Raw genomic sequence first — 20,802 nt, forward strand, 5'->3', positions numbered from 1 at the left:
CCTTGATTCAATAATGTTATTTTCATGTATATCAGGAATCACTAACTTGTGCACTAGGAATCTATATGCATTACTGTTGTTTGCATATCCAATGAAGATGCAATATACAGTCTTAGGTCCAATATTTTCTTGTTTTGGCTTTGGTATTTCTACTTTCGCCAAACACCCCCACACTTTCATGTATTTGTATGAGGGCTTATGTCATTTCCACAATTCGTAAGGAGTTTCATCCTTATTTTTATGTGGAATTTTGTTAAGAATATGATTTGCCGATAGTATTGCTTCCCCCCATAAGTTTTGGGTTAGTCCAGAACTTATTAGCATGACATTCATCATTTCTTTCAAAGTACGGTTTTTTCTTTCCGCAACACCATTAGATTGTGGTGAATAAGGAGCAGTTGTTTGATGAATAATGCCATATTCATTGCAAAATTCTTCAAACGGAGCAAAATATTCACCTCATCTATCACTACGAATTTTCTTGAATCGTTTGCCTAATTGATTTTTAACTTCATTCTTATAGGTCTTAAATGCTTCAAGAGCTTCATCTTTGATTCTTAAAAGAAACACATAACAGAATCTTGTGCAATCATCTATGAATGTAATAAAGTACTTTTTCCCACCTCTAGTTTGTACAAACTTTAAATCACAAACATCAGTGTGAATTAGTTCTAGAGGTATTGTACTTCTTTCCACTGTGTGAAAAGGTACTTTAGTTAATTTAGCTTCAACACATACTTCACATTTGTAGTTTGAATCAATCTTAGTCCTTGGAATAAGATTTAATTTTCCAAGTTTTCTCAAAGTGTTGAAGTTAACATGTCCTAATCTAGTATGCCATAAATTAGAACATTCAACCAAGTAATTCAAAGCATTAACTTTATTACTTACAAGATCACGAAGTACAGTTATTACATTCATTTTGAATAATCCCTTTTATATATATCCTTTTCCTAGGAAATGTCCATTTTTTATGATTACAACTTTGCCTGCTTCAAACACTATTCTAAATCCGGCCTTGACCAATCTAGATCTCGATACAAGATTCTTTCTTATGTCCGGAACATGGAGGGCATCGATGAGAGTAAGCTCATTTCCCGAAGTCATCTTAATCACCACTTTGCCTAAGCCAACGATATTGGAAGTTGCATTGTTACCCATATAGAGTTGTCTTCCACTTATAGGAGTATATTTCGAGAATAACTCCTTGTCAGCACAGACATATCGTGTCGCTCCGGTGTCAATAAACCATTCTTTGGGATGATCAACCATGTTAGCCTCGAAGACTACTGCTGACAGATCTATCTCGAACAAATCAATAGGCACAGATTTGTGTTGGACCATATTTGCCCGGTACTGATTGTCTTTATTTGGTAAGCGACAATCCTTGGCCTTGTGGTTCGTCTTCCCACAGTTCCAACATGTTCCTTTCCATTTCTTGTTCTTCCCTTGCTTCACATCTTTCCCAAAATGTTTCCTTTTCTTCGTAGCGTTTGGCTCCACTAAATTTGTCTTTGCTTCCATCGGCATCTTACTAGCTTTGATCTCCTCTTTGCGATTGTCTTCCTCAATTCGCAGCCTGACGATCAAGTCTTCGAGCCCCATTTCTTTGTGTTTGTGCTTCAAATAATTCTTGAACTCCTTCCATAAGGGTGACAGCTTTTCGATCAAGGCAGCAACCTGGAAGGATTCACTTAGCATCATCCCTTCGGCCATTATGTCATGGAGGATGATCTGAAATTCTTGCACTTGGTTTATCACCGTTTTGGTATCAATCATTTTGAATTCGAGGAACCTTTCGACTACAAATTTCTTTGAACCGGCATCCTCCGTCTTGTATTTCTTTTCTAAGGACTCCCACAGTTCCTTAGCTGTCTTGGTTGCAGAGTATACGCTATACAGCGTATTGTCCAACCTATTCAGTATGTAGTTCCAACACAAGAAGTCGCTGTGAGTCCATGTATCGAAAGTAGACCTTGCTTGAGTATCAGCATCCGGTGCCGGAACAACAATAACTTCCTTCAAAAACCTCGCAAGATGAAGTGTTGTGAGGTAAAACAACATCTTCTGTTGCCATGTCTTAAAGTCAGTACCGGAGAACTTTTCAGGTCTCTCGGCATGCGCATTAGAAGCAGCAGGGGCCGTGACAACAGCCGGTGTAACATGCGGTGGTGGCGTCGTAACAGGGGGCAGTGGTAGGGGCATAACAGAGGGCGGCGTGACTATGGCAGAAGGATCAGTAGCCATCATACAAAATTTGTCTTAAACTTGTTATGAACTTTAAACAGTATGCACGCAGCAGCCACAAAGTATAGCGAGCCGAGAGTATAACTCTCTATCTTTAAGACAAATTTGCCCGCCTAGGTGCTTACGGGTTGATCAAAATGTCTCCCAAGATAGAACACTATCTATCAACTTCGATTAGTAGCACTACAAAATCGAAGCACTACGAACACTTCAAAGTGTTTTAGAAACTCAGACAGAAGGAAGAATGAGTATGCAATCAGAAGAAATGAATGCAAAAATGAGAGAGTCTGAATGAATGCAGATGGGGTCTATTTATAGACATTGGAAAGCTACCTCGGATGGTCGCACCACTTCGATGCATGCATGGCCGAAAAGTTGCAATGGTTCGACCTGAAGAGATGCACCGTTCAGCCGAAAGAACGCACTGTTTCGGACCAAAATGTTGCACTGATTCGGGCCGAAGAGTTGCATACTTTCATCTGAAAAGATGCACACTGATTTTGTCCAAAAAAATTTTTATTCAGTCAAAGCCAGCCATCCCAGGCCCACGTGCCTTACCGGCCGGCGGCGCGCGTGTGGCTAATGGTTCGAACCTAGCCTAGACTAGGTCCGCTCCCCGTAACAAACATGGGTACCCCTTGGGGCCCCAACCCCTTGTCCAAACTTGAGCATTATATATTGTCTTTCATTCCCACATTTTACCAATGTGGGACAATGAGTATCAATCTCATTCATCCATTTAATTTTGTCCACAAAATTTTCCAACATTATCCAACGGTAATTTTCCCGTGTGATTAAAAAAAAGGTTTGGGTTTTAAACACTGTCAATTTCTCTTTGCTTCTCTTCCTCTCGCAATTCTCCTTCACACTTTCTCTTTGTGGTACTCACTATTTATATAATACACATAGGATGTGTTTGAAGTTACATATAATTAATGGTGAATTTCAACCTAGCCAATGAGTATTATTTCAATGATAGATCTAATGTTTCATAATTTGTCACGTCAACAATAAATAAATAATTACGCCTATGTGTAAAAATACGAACCATTGGATGCTTGTTTTGGGTATTACTCATATGCTAGGATCTCATAATTATCTACCTATAAATTATCTTAATTATCTCACGTTTTTTTGTCATATTATTTATCCATCTTTCAATTATTTATGTCACATCAATCAAATTATAAATTATTTATCTTACATCAATAAAATCATTAAATTTAAATTACTATGTTACCTTTATAAATAATATTATTTATATTTTTTATTAATTATTAAAAAATAAAATAATAATTTACTATTTTCATATAATATATAATCAATTAAATCAAACAAACTATAATCTATTAATCAAACATTTCTTATTTATTTTTTATTATAATATATTATTTATCATTATATTATTTATATTATATTCAGCTTAAAAAAGAACACGTATTGTATTGGATTCACACGCATATCTTCTGGTGTTCTCCATTTATTCATCAACGCTATTCTAAAGTTCCTTGCTTTCCACAGTAGAACAAGCAATTTTAGTTTACTCTCTAAATTTATTTATTTCTTCTGAAAAATCAAGGATAATCGAAAAAAGAGCAAGCCCAGAAATTACAGAGCAGATGTACAATGTCTTCTCCGAGCAAGAGGCGTGAGATGGATTTGATGAAACTGTAATTTCTCGGTTTCTTTTTTTGGGCTTTACTTGTAATGCGGAGTTGAGTTTTTGTATAAAAGAATCGTGCTTTTTCATATTTTTTTGCAAGAACATAATTATTTGAAGGATTTTGTTTTTGTTTTTTTTCTTTGAAATAGGATGATGAGTGATTATAAGGTGGAGACTGTGAATGATGGGATGCAGGTGTTTTATGTGCATTTCCATGGACCTAAAGACAGTAAAGTTTCCTTAATCCTTCTCTCTGGTTTTTTATATTTCTGTTTTGAATGAAGATTTTGTTGCTTATTTGGTGGTGTACGTTTGATTGTTTGTTTTCTTTTATTTCGTTCTCAATTCAAGAATTTGTTGACTTTGCAGTTTTTGAAATTTATGGTACCATGTTTGGGATATGTGGATTTATTTGACCATGATTGTATGTCTCGTGATTGGCGAAGGAAAATTGGGGGAAAAACCGAAAAGGAAGAAAAAAAGAAGGGACGAGAAGAGGGCTTTTTGTGTTTTGTGTACTTCATAATTGACAGTATTTAAGTAATTATACTATTTAGCTCTTAATTCTTAATGTTTAATTATCGTAACAAACTAAAAAAGTTGTTTGTATTCATCTTTGGGATCTATAAAGAATTTGTCTGTGATCGTGTCTTAAGATTGCATGGCAATTGGAAAAATGGGGAAGAAAAGGAAAAGAGGGTACTTTTTGGGTGGTTGTGTATACTTCATAAATGATAACTTTCAAGTAATTCTTAGCTTTTAATTTTTACCTTTCACTATGATGATAATGTGATTTGTGTGGTTGTGTGGTTAGGAAATTGCATTTTTATAAAATAGCACAAAGGATGAAGTTTTTTTCAAGTGATTTGCTGACTACCTGGCTCGTTTAAGTTGAGATCGGTCTTCTGCAAACGAAGTTCGGTTTTGTTTCTTGGAATGAATTTCTCTCTATTAACCAAGTAATTCCAATTGATTGGGTAGGCCCTTACCTCGGCGGTGTTTGGAAAGTGAGGGTGGAGCTTCCTGATGCTTACCCATACAAATCTCCATCTATAGGATTCATTAACAAGATATACCACCCAAATGTGGATGAAATGTGAGTAACATATATTTAAAGTTTAGATCCTCTCCCATGACTGAGTAAATTTTTGTGTCTATATTGAGAGTATTCTTTGTGGATTATGGAAATTCAGGTCAGGATCGGTTTGCTTGGATGTTATTAACCAGACTTGGAGCCCTATGTTCGGTAATTCCACTACTATAGTTTATTTTGCTTATTCAAATTTTAGGTTCTGAAGAATGATTCTAATTGCCTACAAGCTCAACAGACCTAGTGAACGTGTTTGAGGTATTTCTACCGCAACTTCTCTTGTATCCTAATCCGTCTGACCCTTTGAATGGGGAGGCTGCAGCTCTGATGATGCGTGACCGAAGTGCTTATGAACAAAGAGTTAAAGGTACCAAAAGCTTCACCTTTATAAATTAGGAAATGTCTAATGCTTTCTAGTTTCTATACGGTCTGCCAAGATTAAAACTTAGAAATACCCTTGGCTTCTTTTCTGCATACTGTTGCTTGAAGTTTGAACTACCAAAAAAAGGTTTAAGTGGCTCTGAAATTTTCAGGTCTATCTGATGTTTATTTTCTGGACAATGCTTGATATTTCTTTTTATTGTTCCAATACAATGCACGGCAAATGATCCCTGAATCAATAGCAACACTCGGAACTTATGTTTAGTTTAATTAATTTTACAAATTTATCACCGTTAGACCCTATCGCTTAAGGTATCCGGTCTTCCTGATGATTTCAGTCCCATTCTGAAAATCCAATCAGGAACTTTTATTGTCTTATCCAGTTACACTTCCCTTGCAATGTTTTTTGCAGTTCACTCTAAAATTTGGAAGGACCTTAGATTTTCATCGATCGATGATGGTAACTTATAACATTTTGACCGAAACTTACATCATCAGAATATGTTACACATGAAATTGGATTTTCTTTCGAAGGGGTGCCTCCAACTGCTCATCCTCTTGGCTTCGCCCCTGCTCTTAAACATTGTGATGGAGTAGAATATGTAGGTTCCGAATTCCATTGTCAAGTTTCTTCCATCTCCGGACACGAATAGATCCTTTACGAAGAAGTGATACATATCGGAAAATCTAAGATGTCAGTGGAAAGAATTATTTATAAATTAAAATTTATTTTAGTTGAGGGGCCGATGATCTCCTCCCTCAATCCCCCTCCTGAAATCCCACTTTCTGTTGAAGGTGGGAAGTTCTTTTCTATCACTGGAACTGTTGCAAGTTCACCCCTTGTGGATTCACCTTTTTTGTTTCTTGCCACTAGCTGCTAGCAGATAATATACCTGAACTTTTCTTGATATGAGATTCTTACATCGATAACGTCTTGTGAACGTGACATGCCCACATGCGAATTTTCCAGAATATTGTCTTAAATATGCCAAGCCAGAAGATATAGGAGCTGCTCCAGAAGAAAAGTCGAGCGATGATGAGCTAAGTGAGGAAGAATACGACTCTAGCGATGAGGCAGTAGTCGGGAAAGCGGATCCATAGCTCTCCCGATTATGTTACCATCCACCTGGATTCTGTATATTACACCCTTTGCTACTACCCTCAAGATCAAGATCCTTTCAACTTGCACATAATGAAATTATTTAGTTGTACCATTACTCGAACATGTTTGATTTACTTATTTAATCAAATGTATGGACAAACCATGATTGTATTGGGTATTCTCTTGTAAATGTATTGTGGTTCATCATTCAATGATATTATCTGCTATTTTATAAATTAAACTAGTTTTAGTCTTTTAGAAGACCATTTTATGAATGAGATTTTAGTTAATTAATCAAGAAGTCGAAATACCTCTCTACGTATGTCAAAGCTAGTTTAATTTTGGCAATAATAATTAGGGTAATGCTACATGTACATTAAGGGTTACACGTTGGCTTACACAGTACCTTTGAAATTACATGATTATCCTACATGTATTTTTGAAAGATTTTTTTCAAATAAAGTGTAGGGATAATCATGTAATTTCAAGGGTACTGTGTAAGCCTAATAATTATTAATAATTACGATCCCGGGATACCCATCTTTTTTGCAACTTCTCGTCTGAAGTTCACGTGGAAATGAGATATATTCCGAGATATTATTGGACAATATCCCGGGAAATATCTTGCTGGGCATCAAAAATCGATAAGCATCTAAAAATCCGTGTCTTAATGGAAGTCGAGATCATTAATATTTAAAAGATAATATAAATTCGATTTAAAAATAAGTAATTAACTTTTTTTTATTCATGAAACTTTTCATTATAAGTTCAAGAATATTCATTATTATTACAATTACAAAACTTGTTACACTAAAATTTTGAACTTACACCTTTTTTATGTTCGACCGTTTGATATGAGTTACTAGTTGTCGCATTAGACGATTTTAATTATTATTATTGAAACTTTGATATTAGTCGAACTACACAACGATTTTAATTACATAATACACATCTCGGCTCATCACACGGCATATCTTCTGGTGTTCTCCATTTATTCATCAATGCTCGTTTAAAGTCCCTTGCTTTATACAGCTGAACAAGCAATTCTACTCTCTAACTTTATTTCTTTCTTCTGAAAAATCAAAGATAATCGAAGAAAGCGCGAGCCCAGAAAAATTACTGAGCAGATTAACGATGTCTTCTCCTAGCAAGAGGCGTGAGATGGATTTGATGAAACTGTAATTTCTCATGTTTTTATTGGCTTTACTTGTAATGTGGAGTTGATTTTTTTGTGTGAAAGAATCATGCTTTTTCATAAATAAATTTTTTTCAAGAAAATAATTAATTGCAGGATTTTGTTTTTTTTCTTGAAATAGGATGATGAGTGATTATAAGGTGGAGACTGTGAATGATGAGATGCAGGTGTTTTATGTGCATTTCCATGGACCTAAAGAAAGTAAAGTTTCCTTATTTTCCTCTCACTGGTTTTTTATATTTCTGTTTTTGAATGAAGATTTTGTTGCTTATTTTGTGGTGTACCTTTGATTCTTGGGTTTCTTTTATTTCGTTCATAATCCAAGTTTGTTGACTTTGCAGTTTTTGAAATTTATTGTACCATGTTTGGGATATGTGGGTTTATTTTATCATGATTATGTCTCATGATTGGCGAAGGAAAATTTAAAGAAAAAAAAAAGAAGGAACGAGAAGAGAAAGACTTTTGTGTTTTGTGTACTTCGTATTTGACAGTATTTAAGTAATTATACTATTTAGCTTTTAATTCTTAATGTTTCATTGTAGTAACTAACTAAAACTGTTGTCTGTATTCATGATATTTGTGATCCTCGTGTGGAGCATATTCCCTGCTGATATTATTGTAGGGATATGCTTTGGAGGTTGGGCCATGTGCTCTCTCCTTCAGGTCTCTGCCGCTCATGCACATCCCTCGATTTAACCTACACATGAGCCAATGGGCCTCTGACTCATGTGAAATGTGGTCCCCTTCGGGGTCAACCCTTTTAGTATAAATTATTTGTCCGCGATCATGTCTTAAGGTTGCATGGCAATTGGAAAAAAAAAATGGGGGAAAAGAGGGTGATTTTTCATAATTGATAGCTCTTAAGTAATTCTTAGCTTTTAATTTTTACCTTTCACGATGGTGATAATGTGATTTGTGTGGTTGTGTGATTGGAAATATTGCATTTTTTATAAAATAGCACAAAGGTTGAAGTTTTTTTCAGTCTAACTACCTGGCTCGTTTAAATTGAGATCGGTCTTCTGCGAACAAAGTTTGGTTTTGTTTCTTGGAATGAATTCCTCTCTATTAAGTGTTAACCAACTAGTCCCAATTGATTGAGGTAGGCCCTTACCTCGGCGGAGTTTGGAAAGTGAGGGTGGAGCTTCCTGATGCTTACCCATACAAATCTCCATCTATAGGATTCATTAACAAGATCTACCACCCAAATGTGGATGAAATGTGAGTAAAATATATTTAAAGTTTAGATACTCTCCCATGACTGAGTAAATTTTCGTGTGTATATTGAGAGTATTCTTTGTGGATTGTGGAAATTCAGGTCAGGATCGGTTTGTTTGGATGTTATTAACCAGACTTGGAGCCCCATGTTCGGTAATTCACTACTATAGTTTATTTTGCCTATTCAAAGTTTATGTTCTTAAGAATGATTCTGATTGCTCACATACTCGGCAGACCTAGTGAACGTGTTTGAGGTATTTCTACCACAACTTCTCTTGTATCCTAATCCGTCGGACCCTTTGAATGGGGAGGCTGCAGCTCTGATGATGCGTGACCGAAGTGCTTATGAACAAAGAGTTAAAGGTACCAAAAGCTTCATCTTTATAAATTCGGAAATGTCTAATGCTTTCTAGTTTCTATGAGGTCTGCCGAGATCAGAAGTAGGAAATATCCTTGGCTTTTCTCTGCATACTGTTGCTTCAAGTTTGAAACTCCAAAAAAAAAAAAGGGTTTTGAGTGGCTCTGAAATTTTCAGGTCTATCTGATGTTTATTTTCTGCACGATGCTTGATCTTTCTTTTTATTGTTGCAACTTGCAATACAATACAATGCAAGGCAAATGATCCCTGAATCAATAGTAACACTCGGAACATATGTTTAGTTTAATTAATTTTACAAATTTATCACCGTTCGACCCTATTGTTTAAGGTATCTGGTCTTCCTGATGATTTCATTCCCATGTTTTGAAACGGGAAAGGATCAACATGAGTGGAATTGTAATTCCTGATTCAATCAAGAATTTTATTGTCTTATACCGTTAAACTTATCTTGCGATGTTTTTTACAGTTCAAAGGACCTAAGATTTTCATCGATCGATGATGGTAACTTATAAGTTATAACATTTTGACCGGTGAAACTTACATCATTAGAATATGTTGCACATGAAATTGGATTTTATTTCATTGAAGGGGATGGCTCCCACTGCTCATCCTCTTGGCTTCGCCCCTGCCTTGAAACATTTTGATGTAGTAGAACATGTAGGTTCCAAATTCCAAAGTCAAGTTCCTTCCATCTCGGGACATAAATAGATCTTCTTTTACGAAGAAGTGATACATATGGGCAAATATAGGATGTCACAGCGGAAAGAATTATTTTAAATTGAAATTTATTTTAGTTGAGGGGCCGGTTATCTCGGCGCTCAATCCCACACCTGAAATCCCTTTTTGTGTTGAAGGTGGGAAGTTCTTTTCTATCACTGGAACTGTTGCAAGTTCACCCCTACTGGATTCACCTTTTTGTTTATTGCCACAAGGAGATAATATACCTGGACTTTTCTTGATATGAGATTCTTACATTGATAACATCTTGTGAATGTGACGCACCCACGTGCGAATTTCCAGAATATTGTCTTAAATATGCCAAGCCAGAAGATATTGGAGCTGCTCCAGAAGAAAAGTCTAGCGATGATGAGCTAAGTGAGGAAGAATACGACTCTAGCGATGAGGCAGTAGTCGGGAAAGTGGATCCATAGCTCTCCTGATTATGTTAGCATCCACCTGGATTCTGTATATGACGCCCTTGTCTACTACCCTCAAGATCAAGATCCTTTCAAATTGCACATAAACAAAATTATTTAGTTGTACCATTATTCAAACATGTTTGATTCACTTATTTTAATCAAATGTATGCACAAATCATGATTGTATTGGGTACTCTCTTGAAAATGTATTGTGTCTCATTAATGATAGTATGTACTATTTTATAACTTTACTGGGTTCCGAAGGCCATTTTAAGGAATGAGGTTTAGTTAATTACACAAGAAGGCGAAATCGGAAATACCTCTTTCTCGGGAATCAGCTCCGAAATCAAGGGCTTAAACCATACGATGACAAGATTGGATCTATGTTATGGCAAGGAAACAATGCGAGGAAGTTGGTATGGTGAAGTGATAACTTGATCGCGTGATGATATCAGCGTTGATAAATTTATTGTATGTTTTTATAATTATTAATATTTTATTTAATTTAATAATTTTGTGTTTAAATTAAAAGAATAGTAAAATTGATCACATTATTAAATTTTAACGCACACATAATTTTTTTAAAAAAAAACATAATATAATTAAAAAAAAGTATACATAATTTAAAAAAATATGTGATTAAAAAATACACATAATTAAAAATGACAGGTTGGGTAATTTTTTGTATTTTAAAAAATAAAATTAGACAATTTTTTGATATATTTTTTAAAATCATTTAAATCATTTCTATTTTTAATAACATTTAAAAAATTAAAATGACGAGATTAAATTTGGTCGTCGATCCTGAACCACAAGATCAAATTTGATTGTCCTCACTAGGGGTGGGTTTTCGGTATATCGTATCGAAAATATTGGTGTGAAAAAAATTCATACCGGTAGATATCATAATTCCAAAATTTTGGTAAGGAAAAAATCCATACTAATATCGTACACATATCGAAAAAAAAATTCGATATACCAAAAAAATTTCGATATAATATCCCGAAAATTTGATATTTTGGTTCGGTATCCAAGCCTAATCGTCACTCTTTGGAGGGGCAATAATTATTTGGGCCGATGAAGTCGAGCGAGAAGGGGTGAGAATTATTTGGACCGATGAAGTTGGGCTTCCTCGGTTATTGTAAATGCTCTTAAATTAAGTCACGCAATTTAACACAATAAGACACATGGTTAATATGGAAATTTGGTTGATTCGCAAAGGCGTGATGGCAAGTGGGAACCAACCAACATCATTAAAATTTATACGATAATATAAATTTAATATATATTTTAAAATTAAAAAAAAACAAAAATATATATCCGACCTGCCGGATTCGAACCAGCGACCTAAGGATTTCGGCATCAAACTACAGTCCTCCGCTCTACCAACTGAGCTAAGGTCGGCTTTTGAATAAAACGTTAGACAGTTAATTAATATACAATTCACTCAGCAGTTCCAAATTCATTAAATCAAGTTTTAGCTCTGAAAAGTGAAACCATATTTTGTAATCTGAAATATTGGGCCTTGTTTTTTGCTAACTCAATTATTTTGAAATAATAGCAAGTCGAACAAATTTTTTTTTTGTTTTTCTTAAAAAAAAAAAAAAAAGGAAACCAAGCAACTGAATGAATAAAGAAAGCTCTCGTTATTGCAATTTGCATTAGTCTGGATTTGTCATTTGTGCAACCGAAATTGCATCTTACATTAACATACAATACTTTTAAAAAACACATGCACACATTCACAAGCACAAGTATTAATTTCCTTCAATAAAACGCCTCTTGGCCTTAATCAACCGAAACAGGTTGCATATTTTCAGCCTCTTTTCTCAGCTCTTGGAACAGGACCGACGACAAGTATCGTTCCCCGAAACTCGGATGCACAGTCTGAAACAAATGAGAGTATAATTCTTACCATAAACTAAACATTTTTCCCAGAACAACTCCAATCAAAGTTCCGGTTATTCGAGTACACTCCTACATACATACCACAATGAGTTTGCCCTTGTTTTCAGGCCTCCTGGCAAGCCTAAGAGCTGCAACCGTGTTTGCGCCTGATGAAATCCCCACCTACAAGACACCACACCTTCATCACATGAGCTAATACATATGCTTAGTTGCATCAAAGTAATAACTTTCAAGGGGCAAACGAGTGGAATGTTACATGATCACATTTTACCAAAAAAGAACAATTATAAGCTATCAAATGAAATTTGTCACTTGATCTACGTTACCATGAGTCCTTCTTTCAATGCCAATTCTCTAGCCATGTTAACAGCATCTTCACTCGAAACCTGAAGCACATCAGAGTATGCGAAACATGTTTTAGCTTCGGTATTCAGCAGAAAATAAACGTGTTTTCGCAGCAAGAATGTTTTGGTTACCATGAGAACCTCTTCCATTACATCCATGTCTAAGATGTCTGGTTTGAATCCAACTCCATTTCCGGTAATATGATGAGGACCTACAAGACATATAATAACATGTTGCAAATTCTCAGTCGATACTCCACTCGAAAATGCACTTCAGAGGATGAAATTTGTCCATCTGACAGATAAATTTGGTCCAAGGTTTTTTTGATAATTTTCACCAAAATATACCTGGTTTACCACCATTGAGAATATTACTTTCAGCAGGCTCAAGTCCGTAAATCTACAAAATGAACATTAAGATAATCGATAAACTTGCTTTATTTCTTATACATATCTCCATGTGTTTTCATTTAACATCTGTGTTACCTTAACATCGGGATTTCGTGATTTCAGGTACTGTCCGACACCGGAGACGGTACCACCACTTCCAATGCCCATGATGAAAATATCGACTTTACCATTGGTATCATCCCATATCTCAGGACCTGTGGTCTCAAAATGTACCTATATATACTTTGGTTTAAATATTACCAACACACACTCAAGTTTGCTTGAACTTGCCATAAAAATGACATGCATCATGTAATCAAAACAAACCTAGAGTAACATTAATATTGCTAGTTAGGTTAATCATTTGCGTTAACTCGGGACTAATGCAAACTAGTTGCTAGTGCTTGAGACATTTGAGTTAAGGTAAAATGAGGTTAGATTTTGAGACCTGAGTATTGGCTGGATTTGAAAACTGCTGAAGCATGAAAGCATCGGGCGTTGAATCCAAAAGTTCATAAGCTTTCTTGACCGTACCTCCCATTCCTTTGGTTGGATCGGTGAGGATTAAGTCAGCTCCGAATGCTCTCATTGTCACTCTTCTTTCCAAACTTGTGTAAGAAGGCATTGTCAAAACCATTTTGTATCCTTTCATGGCTGCCATAAATGCCATGCTGATTCCCATGTTTCCAGACGTCGGCTCAATCAATATCGTCTGAAATTAAAGCACAAGTTCAGCTATACATAAAGAACCAAAATTTGAAATGTTTTATGTGATCTTTCAAAGTTACACTTGTTTCCATCCAAAGTCTCCACCCCCTCTCCATGAAACCGCCACAACGACAAAAATCTATCCAAACAAGCTAATCGATTTCGCAATGTGATCTAGAAACTGATTAATTTAGACGTTCAGTATCCATAGATAAAATTGCTTCAACAAAATCCATCCAAAATAACTGATTTAGGCAACTAATTTCTTGGTTTATCATTCACATTCTGATAAAAATCCAGAAAGAAAGTGGATATTTTCAATTCCACTTACTTTTCCAGGCGTGATCAATCCTTTGTTTTCTGCATCTGTGATCATGGCCAATGCAGGTCTAGTAACAAAAGTCATATGAAAATTCACACAGGTAGCCAAGATTCGAAGAGAAAAATATATAAAAGAAATGTAAAATAATTAGATGGGATAAAAGAGATACCTATCTTTGATGCTAGCAGTGGGTTGCATCATTTCTTGTTTCACAGCAACATAAGCGCCACATCCTTCAGTTACTTTGTTAAGATACACAATTGGTGTTCTCCCAATGAGCTGCATGCATTAGAGGAAACGTTATATTGCTAAGTGTGTTCTTAATGAATGTGATCGATGAGAGAAAATCGTGTCTTTATAATATTTTTTTTAAATAATACTAAGGATGGCAACGTGACGGGTTGGTTCGAAGCGATTTTGCCAAAGAAAGATAAAGCAGCATACTATGACCGAAGGGTTAAAATCAAATGGACGTAAGATGCAATATTACCTTTTAAAAAAGGGTAATTTTTTTTTAAAAAATATTGTCAAAAAATAGCATGACCAGTTCGTTTTGAGTGGAACAAATTTGAAATCGATCCAAACAAAATACCACATAGATAGGCCCGGTCCAAGTTTTACCACTAAGCCTGGACCGGGCCGTTGATCCGGTCCCGCCTAATTTTCCGTGTCTGTCAACTCCTCCTCTATAAAGTATCAATTCTTTTCGGGATAGTAACAACATTTATAGTCTTTTTATTTGCAATTTTTTTTGGTTAATTTGTATTTTCAATTCTGTAACTTGTATTTTTTTTTTTTAATCATGTTACGGTAAATTTTTATTTTTAATCCTCTAATAATTTGTATAACATTTTTTATTTTTAATCATTTAATTTGTATTTTATTTACAGTTTTTTTACGATCAATAAAAAAATAAAAAATGAAAATAACTACAAATGAAAGAACCGAAAATTAAAAAAAATTATGCAAGATTCCAGAGTAAAAAATACATATTCATAACTGACGAGACCAAAATGAAAAAAACTTCAAATAACACGAAAAAAAATTGCAGGCGGTCGCCCACTCTTTTCGGACAAGCAAATGACTTCCAATTGAAAAACTCGCCAACACCAAACGAGGAACTGCACGGAAATAAAACGAACCAAGAAACCCACACGAGGATTCTTGAATCTTGATAACTCATTGATTAATATATCATTAAGGCTCCGTTTGATAGGTGGATATTTGGATGGATTGATAACTAAGCCCATGTTTGAATTGATTTTTATAGTTGGATTGTGATATGAATTAACAAAAGTTAGACTGACTCATTGACAACTCATCAACACAATCTAAATTTGATTATATTTATCCATATAGATTACAAAAATAATTTACAAAACTATTCATTCACTGTAAAGAAATAGGTCAACTTGTTTAATAATTGAGTGATTGTTTAATAATTGAGTGTCAATCTAAATTATTTGTATTAAATTATCTCACTTTTAAAAATCATATCAAACATAAAAAAAACTATCAAATCATCGCAACACTGAAAATTAAGTCCAAAACAAAGATTAGCCTTTGTATTGGAGATTTGAACCCAATTAACATATATAGTATATTCAAGCTCTTAAAAACTTAATGATTCAAGAAATTATATATATGGAGAACATCACATCACCTCGGAAACTTGTTTCTTGATTTTAGTTCCGGGGAGATCTTTGGGCAGGTTCCTTAGCCTCTGCGCAAAAGAAGGAGAATCCGCCAAAGGAAATGTGCTGGAACTGGAAGTAGTAAGATATTTTCTTGATTCAGTACTGAAACGAGTGAATAGGGATCTTCTCTTTGAGAGAGCCGCCATTGATGAAGAGGGAATTAAATGTGAAGTGATTGGTGTAAATTGTAACGGAGGAATTCGAGGCTGCAACTGCAACTCTGTGTTTGTTTTATAGAGGAAAGATGTTACATTGTGCTTACTCTTTGTTTGTTTTATTTTATAGAATTGAGATATTTGGTTTCGGAAGGCAGTGGCAAGTGTCGTCGGATTGTTAAAAATGGGGAAAATCGATCTTCAGCCCGTCTGTAGCATGAATGGTCAAGATTTGGTTCGTTTCATGTGCGACTCACATTTTTAGGTGGACTCCACCTAAAATTGGGGCCAAATCTTGCCATTTACCCTTCCCGAACGGATTAATTTTGTGTGACGGTTTCACGAAATCAAATATTTTGTTTTTTATTGATTAAAAAATACTGTTTTTATGTTAAATTTATTGTTTTTATTGTAAATATTGGTCGGATCGATAGACCAAGATAAATTGTGAAACCGTTTGGGTTTAGTAAATGTTTTAAATTGCAAAGCAAATTTTTTTTTCTTACTAAAAAAGGGTTGACCCCGAAGAGAACCTCATCCCATTGCCCACATGAGACAGAGGTCATTGGAGTCATTGGGGCATGCGGAGGTTAAATCAAGGTATGCGCACAAATAACGTGGACCTGAAGGAGGAAGCAACATGACCAACCCCTAGAGCAAACCCTAACAATATTTCAATAGTGAACGCTGGAGAATTTCTTTTCACGTCACCTCAGATTTTACCAACTCGTCTATGTCTTTGTGGATAATTTTTTTTTTTTTTTTTTTTTCCTTCTTATTACAATTGGGGCAGGTAATTATTATTTATCCGGCTTCTCGTCGCTCCAGTGGCAAGTGAATAGCGAGCGATTATGACTCTTGCCAAGCCCAAAAGGCCCATGGCAAGGCACAAAGTAAATTTTATATAGCTGGTGTTTCTGATTTATTCCCTTCTAACTTTCACAAATATTCATTTGCTATGTCACGAGTTATTAATTACGTTATACAGATCTTTAATTAAATTGATTTTGATAAAAAAAAAATATTATTTTTTCGACCCGTATTTACTCCTCCTTTACTTGATATCTAAACATTTCAGTGGTTGTAAAGTGATTACGTATGTCATATAGTATAGCACCGTAACCAAACATTTTCATCCCAACGGGCTACAATAAATATAAATCATAAATTTTAATTGACTGAAAAATCATTATCAAAACATAATAACATTTTAATCAATCGCCTACACTTAATTTTACTAAGAAAATTAATTAATGACTGTAGTGACCCTTACCTGGATCACCTACTAAACAGAACTTAGGCATGCAATTAACTTAATTAACAGAATATCAAAATAAACTGCGGAATCAAAACAAATACTACAATCCCAAGGCAAATAATCTATAAATATCCAAAATTTATACAACCAAATTGAAAGATGTATCAACCTAATAACAACAAAAATAAAACCTAGGCGAAACTTCAGCTGACCAACCTCTGCCTAGCCCCTCTTGGATCCACCCGCCTCATCCAATCGCAAATCTGTCTCATGGAATAGGGTGTCCAGAAACACAGAGTACGAGACGTGAGCATAAAACGCTCAGCACGAAAGTATGAGTATACATCATACAAAGTGAACTCCCTATAAACTCGAGGTCAAAGATCAGATAACAAAGACAGACCGGGCCCTGGTATGTAGCATGATGTGCCGTCGCTTTAGGAGGTGGCTCTCATACCGAAATACCAGTGGATATGCCGGACCCAAATCGATGGAAGTCCAACCACTAACAGGATAGGATAAAACCCTACTAACATACATCTCGAACGAGATAGCTCAATATGCAAATGTATACAGCATAAATCAATGACATATAAATCATGCAGTCACATAATACATGCATACTCAGTCAGGATATCTCGAACAGTACTTTCGTACCTCAAATGCTAAGCAAGCTCTACCAGCTCTATGTCCACGCCTATAGTCTGCACTACACTGCCAAATGATACTACTATCATTATGGTGCTCTAAAAGCCTTAACTAAGCTATTACATACTCCTAAATATTTTTAGGAAGCAAAGCTATACCTTCGTTCGTCGTCAGCCCTTTGCTGTCGATCGCCTCAAAACTAGACCACAGCTCCGCTACGACGCCTGGATCGCTACGCCACTTTCGGATTCCCAAAGGGACGCCTAGAATGCCCTAGATCTAAGCTGAAAGACTGAGGAATCGAGAGAGAAGAGGTGAATGGTGCACTTCAAAATGAATTTCGGCCCTTCTATTTATAGACGGAGTTCGGGCCCTCCGAACTGGCTTCGGAGCCTCCGAACACGTTCGGACCGTTTGAAGTCCCATCCACGCGTCAGCAATGACGTCATCTTGCTGACGTAAGCGATGACGTAATACTGGACCACGATCGGATCGTCCGAACCTGCCGACGGAGCGTCCGAACACCTTCGGAGCCTCCGCTCCTGGCTTCGCATCGTCCGATCTCGTTCGGAGCCTCCGATCCTCTACTTCGGATCGTCCGAACTCAAGTTTAGCAAATGCGATTAGTTCCTTAATTACTTGATTTGGTTACGGGCTACCACAATGACAATCAATGAGTTAATCAATTCAAAAGATGCATAAACAAAAAAAAATTCAAAATTCATATCTAAAAATATTAATCTAGAAGAAAGAACTAAAATAAACATACAAATATAATATCGTAAAAAACAAATTGAAAAGTTTGTATAAAAACTTAAGAAGATATATTGTGTTTATAAAATTGTTGGACTTTGAGATTAATTGGGTTGGGATTATATTGGGTTTTTTTCATAATGAATAGAAATTGGTCTTGTCATAAGGAAGGCATGTTGGAGTATCCCACATTGAATAGAAAAGGAAAAATTGGTGAGTTTATAATATGTTACACTTTATGAAGTTGTAAGAATAATTGGTCAAGAGGCTCTCTCTCGCGCGCGTCCAGGTGCGCGCCTGCGCTGGGGGTGCAAATCAAGGGCCCGATTTGCACTTAAAAAGACTTGACTTGCATGCAAGCGTACGAGCGCGACCTTGGGTGCGTCAAATGTCGGACTGATCAAGGAAAAATTGTCTACCCAGTGTTGGCCACCTGTCTGACTGACTGTTGGTGCTCCAGCTGGCTACTCTGATTGTTGGTGCTTCATCTGCATGACCTTTGGCCTTTCAGCTGGCTGCTGTGACTGTCCATATGGAACTCAAGTGCCTATATATAGAGACATACTCTAGTCCTTCAGTACACACGATCTCACAGACAAACACATCTCACGAAATCCTCTTAGTTGCACTATGTTTTCGTCGTTCCTCGTGCTAGGTTTCTACAAGGTTTCTCCGTTGTATCCTGGGAGACAGACGTCCGTGTAATCCTCGAAGCACACTCATGAGGGGACGAATCTGTTTTAAGGAGACTGTACTAGTTACAGGCCTCGGTTTGCTTAACTGTTTCCTTACTCATTCTGTTTATACTTTACAGTATTTACATACTCAATATACTACTGAATTGTTATACGATCTTACTTCGTTCTTAGTATATTGTTTCTGTTATATTCGCGTTTTGAGTTTACATATATTTTGAATAACAAAAATTTGTTTTAACCTTGCAATTAACTATTATGATTATGAAGGTTTGAATTTTGGAACCTTTTTTCTTGCTCGTCGGCTCACCTGATCAAGAGACAATATGAAAATTCAAAAATTTTTGTTCTAAATAAATTAATTTTTAACCGATATTTAACAGACATTTTTGCGAGTAGTAGATGAAAAATGTCAAAAAAACACGATTTGCCCAAATTAAAAGGTTGCAGTACAAATGAAGAATAAGATACGTAACAAACAACGTTTTCTATATTTAACAAGTTCATGCATTTTTCGATGAAGCCGCCATGTCTTTTCAAATTCCTATATTTAACAAATTCATGCATCTAAGCACCTTATTGTATGCATTAACTTAGGTGTCCACGATGATTGTCTAAAAATTATATATATATATATATATTATAAAATAAGTGTTATTTATATTCCACTTATTGTTAAATACATTTTATTTTTAAATTTTAACTCAAAATTTACTTTGATACCTTTTAATTGATTGTATTTAATTTTGGTAATTAATTTATAGTCTCAATTCTTAAAATAAGTTACAAAATATATATTTAAATTTGTAACTCACATTAAATAAAGAAAGATACACAAAAAAATTGTTAAAAAACTATTACGTTCTTTCATCTTAATTTCTGTTTTAATTTACATTTCTCGTACTTATTTAAATATATTTTTTAATTACATGCATGTTATTTTATTTTTTGGTAAAAACTACATATTTTCTTACGTTTTTGGTATAAACTAAATTTTTTTGGTTAATCATAATATCTTATAAAAGAGATATATTAATGAAATTTTTTTATTTTAAAATAAAATATTATTGGTTAAATTTATAATTAAAATATGTGTGTATTAACATTATTGAAATAAAAAACTAAAATAGGCATAAATTAATATAATATTTAATTTTTATCTACATAGATTCAAATAATATCTTTATATTGTAGAAATCAGGTTTATAAAAGCTATAATTAGGACACATATATAAATATATATAATAAAAAATCTTAATTTGATATAAAAATGTTAAGATCTTTTGTATTTTATCTCAAATTTAATATGAATAAATAAATTTTACATCCCAATAATTTATATATTCTTGTAAAAATAATTGTCAAATATTTTGTATATGAATATTAAAACTTGAGATAAAATATAAATAATATTAAATCTTATTGTTATTTAAAAGTTCTTATACATACTAAAAATTCGGTGATTTTTTTATAAATATTGATTTTATTTTTTCGAATTAAAATTTAATTGTTG

The 20,802-nt window shown here is 34.8% G+C and overlaps 3 protein-coding genes and 1 non-coding gene across 5 annotated transcripts; 2 read left to right on the forward strand and 2 right to left on the reverse strand.

Moving 5' to 3' along the window:
• The first annotated feature begins 3,705 nt into the window (after positions 1 to 3,705).
• Positions 3,706 to 6,717, forward strand: LOC140860210 (ubiquitin-conjugating enzyme E2-23 kDa-like). 2 transcript variants are annotated; one of them, XM_073263091.1, is made up of 6 exons: positions 3,706 to 3,961; positions 4,060 to 4,139; positions 4,892 to 5,006; positions 5,104 to 5,156; positions 5,239 to 5,367; positions 6,352 to 6,717. In XM_073263091.1, the coding sequence occupies exons 2-6, from the start codon at positions 4,061 to 4,063 to the stop codon at positions 6,480 to 6,482; spliced, it is 507 nt and encodes a 168-aa protein (XP_073119192.1). In that variant the 5' UTR covers positions 3,706 to 3,961; position 4,060; the 3' UTR covers positions 6,483 to 6,717. The 2 variants fall into 2 exon arrangements, with proteins under 2 accessions (XP_073119192.1, XP_073119191.1); XM_073263090.1 differs by having other exon boundaries at positions 3,706 to 3,917.
• Positions 6,718 to 7,426: 709 nt separating this feature from the next.
• LOC140859968 (ubiquitin-conjugating enzyme E2-23 kDa-like) lies at positions 7,427 to 10,677 on the forward strand. Its single transcript, XM_073262645.1, has 6 exons — positions 7,427 to 7,661; positions 7,800 to 7,879; positions 8,782 to 8,896; positions 8,994 to 9,046; positions 9,128 to 9,256; positions 10,293 to 10,677. The coding sequence occupies exons 1-6, from the start codon at positions 7,618 to 7,620 to the stop codon at positions 10,421 to 10,423; spliced, it is 552 nt and encodes a 183-aa protein (XP_073118746.1). The 5' UTR covers positions 7,427 to 7,617; the 3' UTR covers positions 10,424 to 10,677.
• Positions 10,678 to 11,730: 1,053 nt separating this feature from the next.
• On the reverse strand, positions 11,731 to 11,815 carry TRNAY-GUA (transfer RNA tyrosine (anticodon GUA)). The gene is given in 2 exon segments: positions 11,731 to 11,766; positions 11,779 to 11,815. It is a non-coding gene; the product is annotated as a tRNA-Tyr (tRNA).
• A 219-nt stretch (positions 11,816 to 12,034) lies between these two features.
• On the reverse strand, positions 12,035 to 16,188 carry LOC140894299 (bifunctional L-3-cyanoalanine synthase/cysteine synthase 1, mitochondrial). Its single transcript, XM_073302770.1, has 10 exons — positions 15,747 to 16,188; positions 14,253 to 14,362; positions 14,093 to 14,150; positions 13,502 to 13,765; positions 13,150 to 13,287; positions 13,012 to 13,063; positions 12,796 to 12,875; positions 12,646 to 12,705; positions 12,401 to 12,481; positions 12,035 to 12,298 (listed from the first exon to the last, which is right to left on the reverse strand). Exons 1-10 carry the CDS (start codon positions 15,924 to 15,926, stop codon positions 12,200 to 12,202), a joined length of 1,122 nt encoding a protein of 373 aa, XP_073158871.1. The 5' UTR covers positions 15,927 to 16,188; the 3' UTR covers positions 12,035 to 12,199.
• Positions 16,189 to 20,802: the final 4,614 nt, after the last annotated feature.

This window comes from Henckelia pumila, chromosome 4, assembly GCF_033568475.1.
Source record: "Henckelia pumila isolate YLH828 chromosome 4, ASM3356847v2, whole genome shotgun sequence".
Classification (NCBI taxonomy): domain Eukaryota; kingdom Viridiplantae; phylum Streptophyta; class Magnoliopsida; order Lamiales; family Gesneriaceae; genus Henckelia; species Henckelia pumila.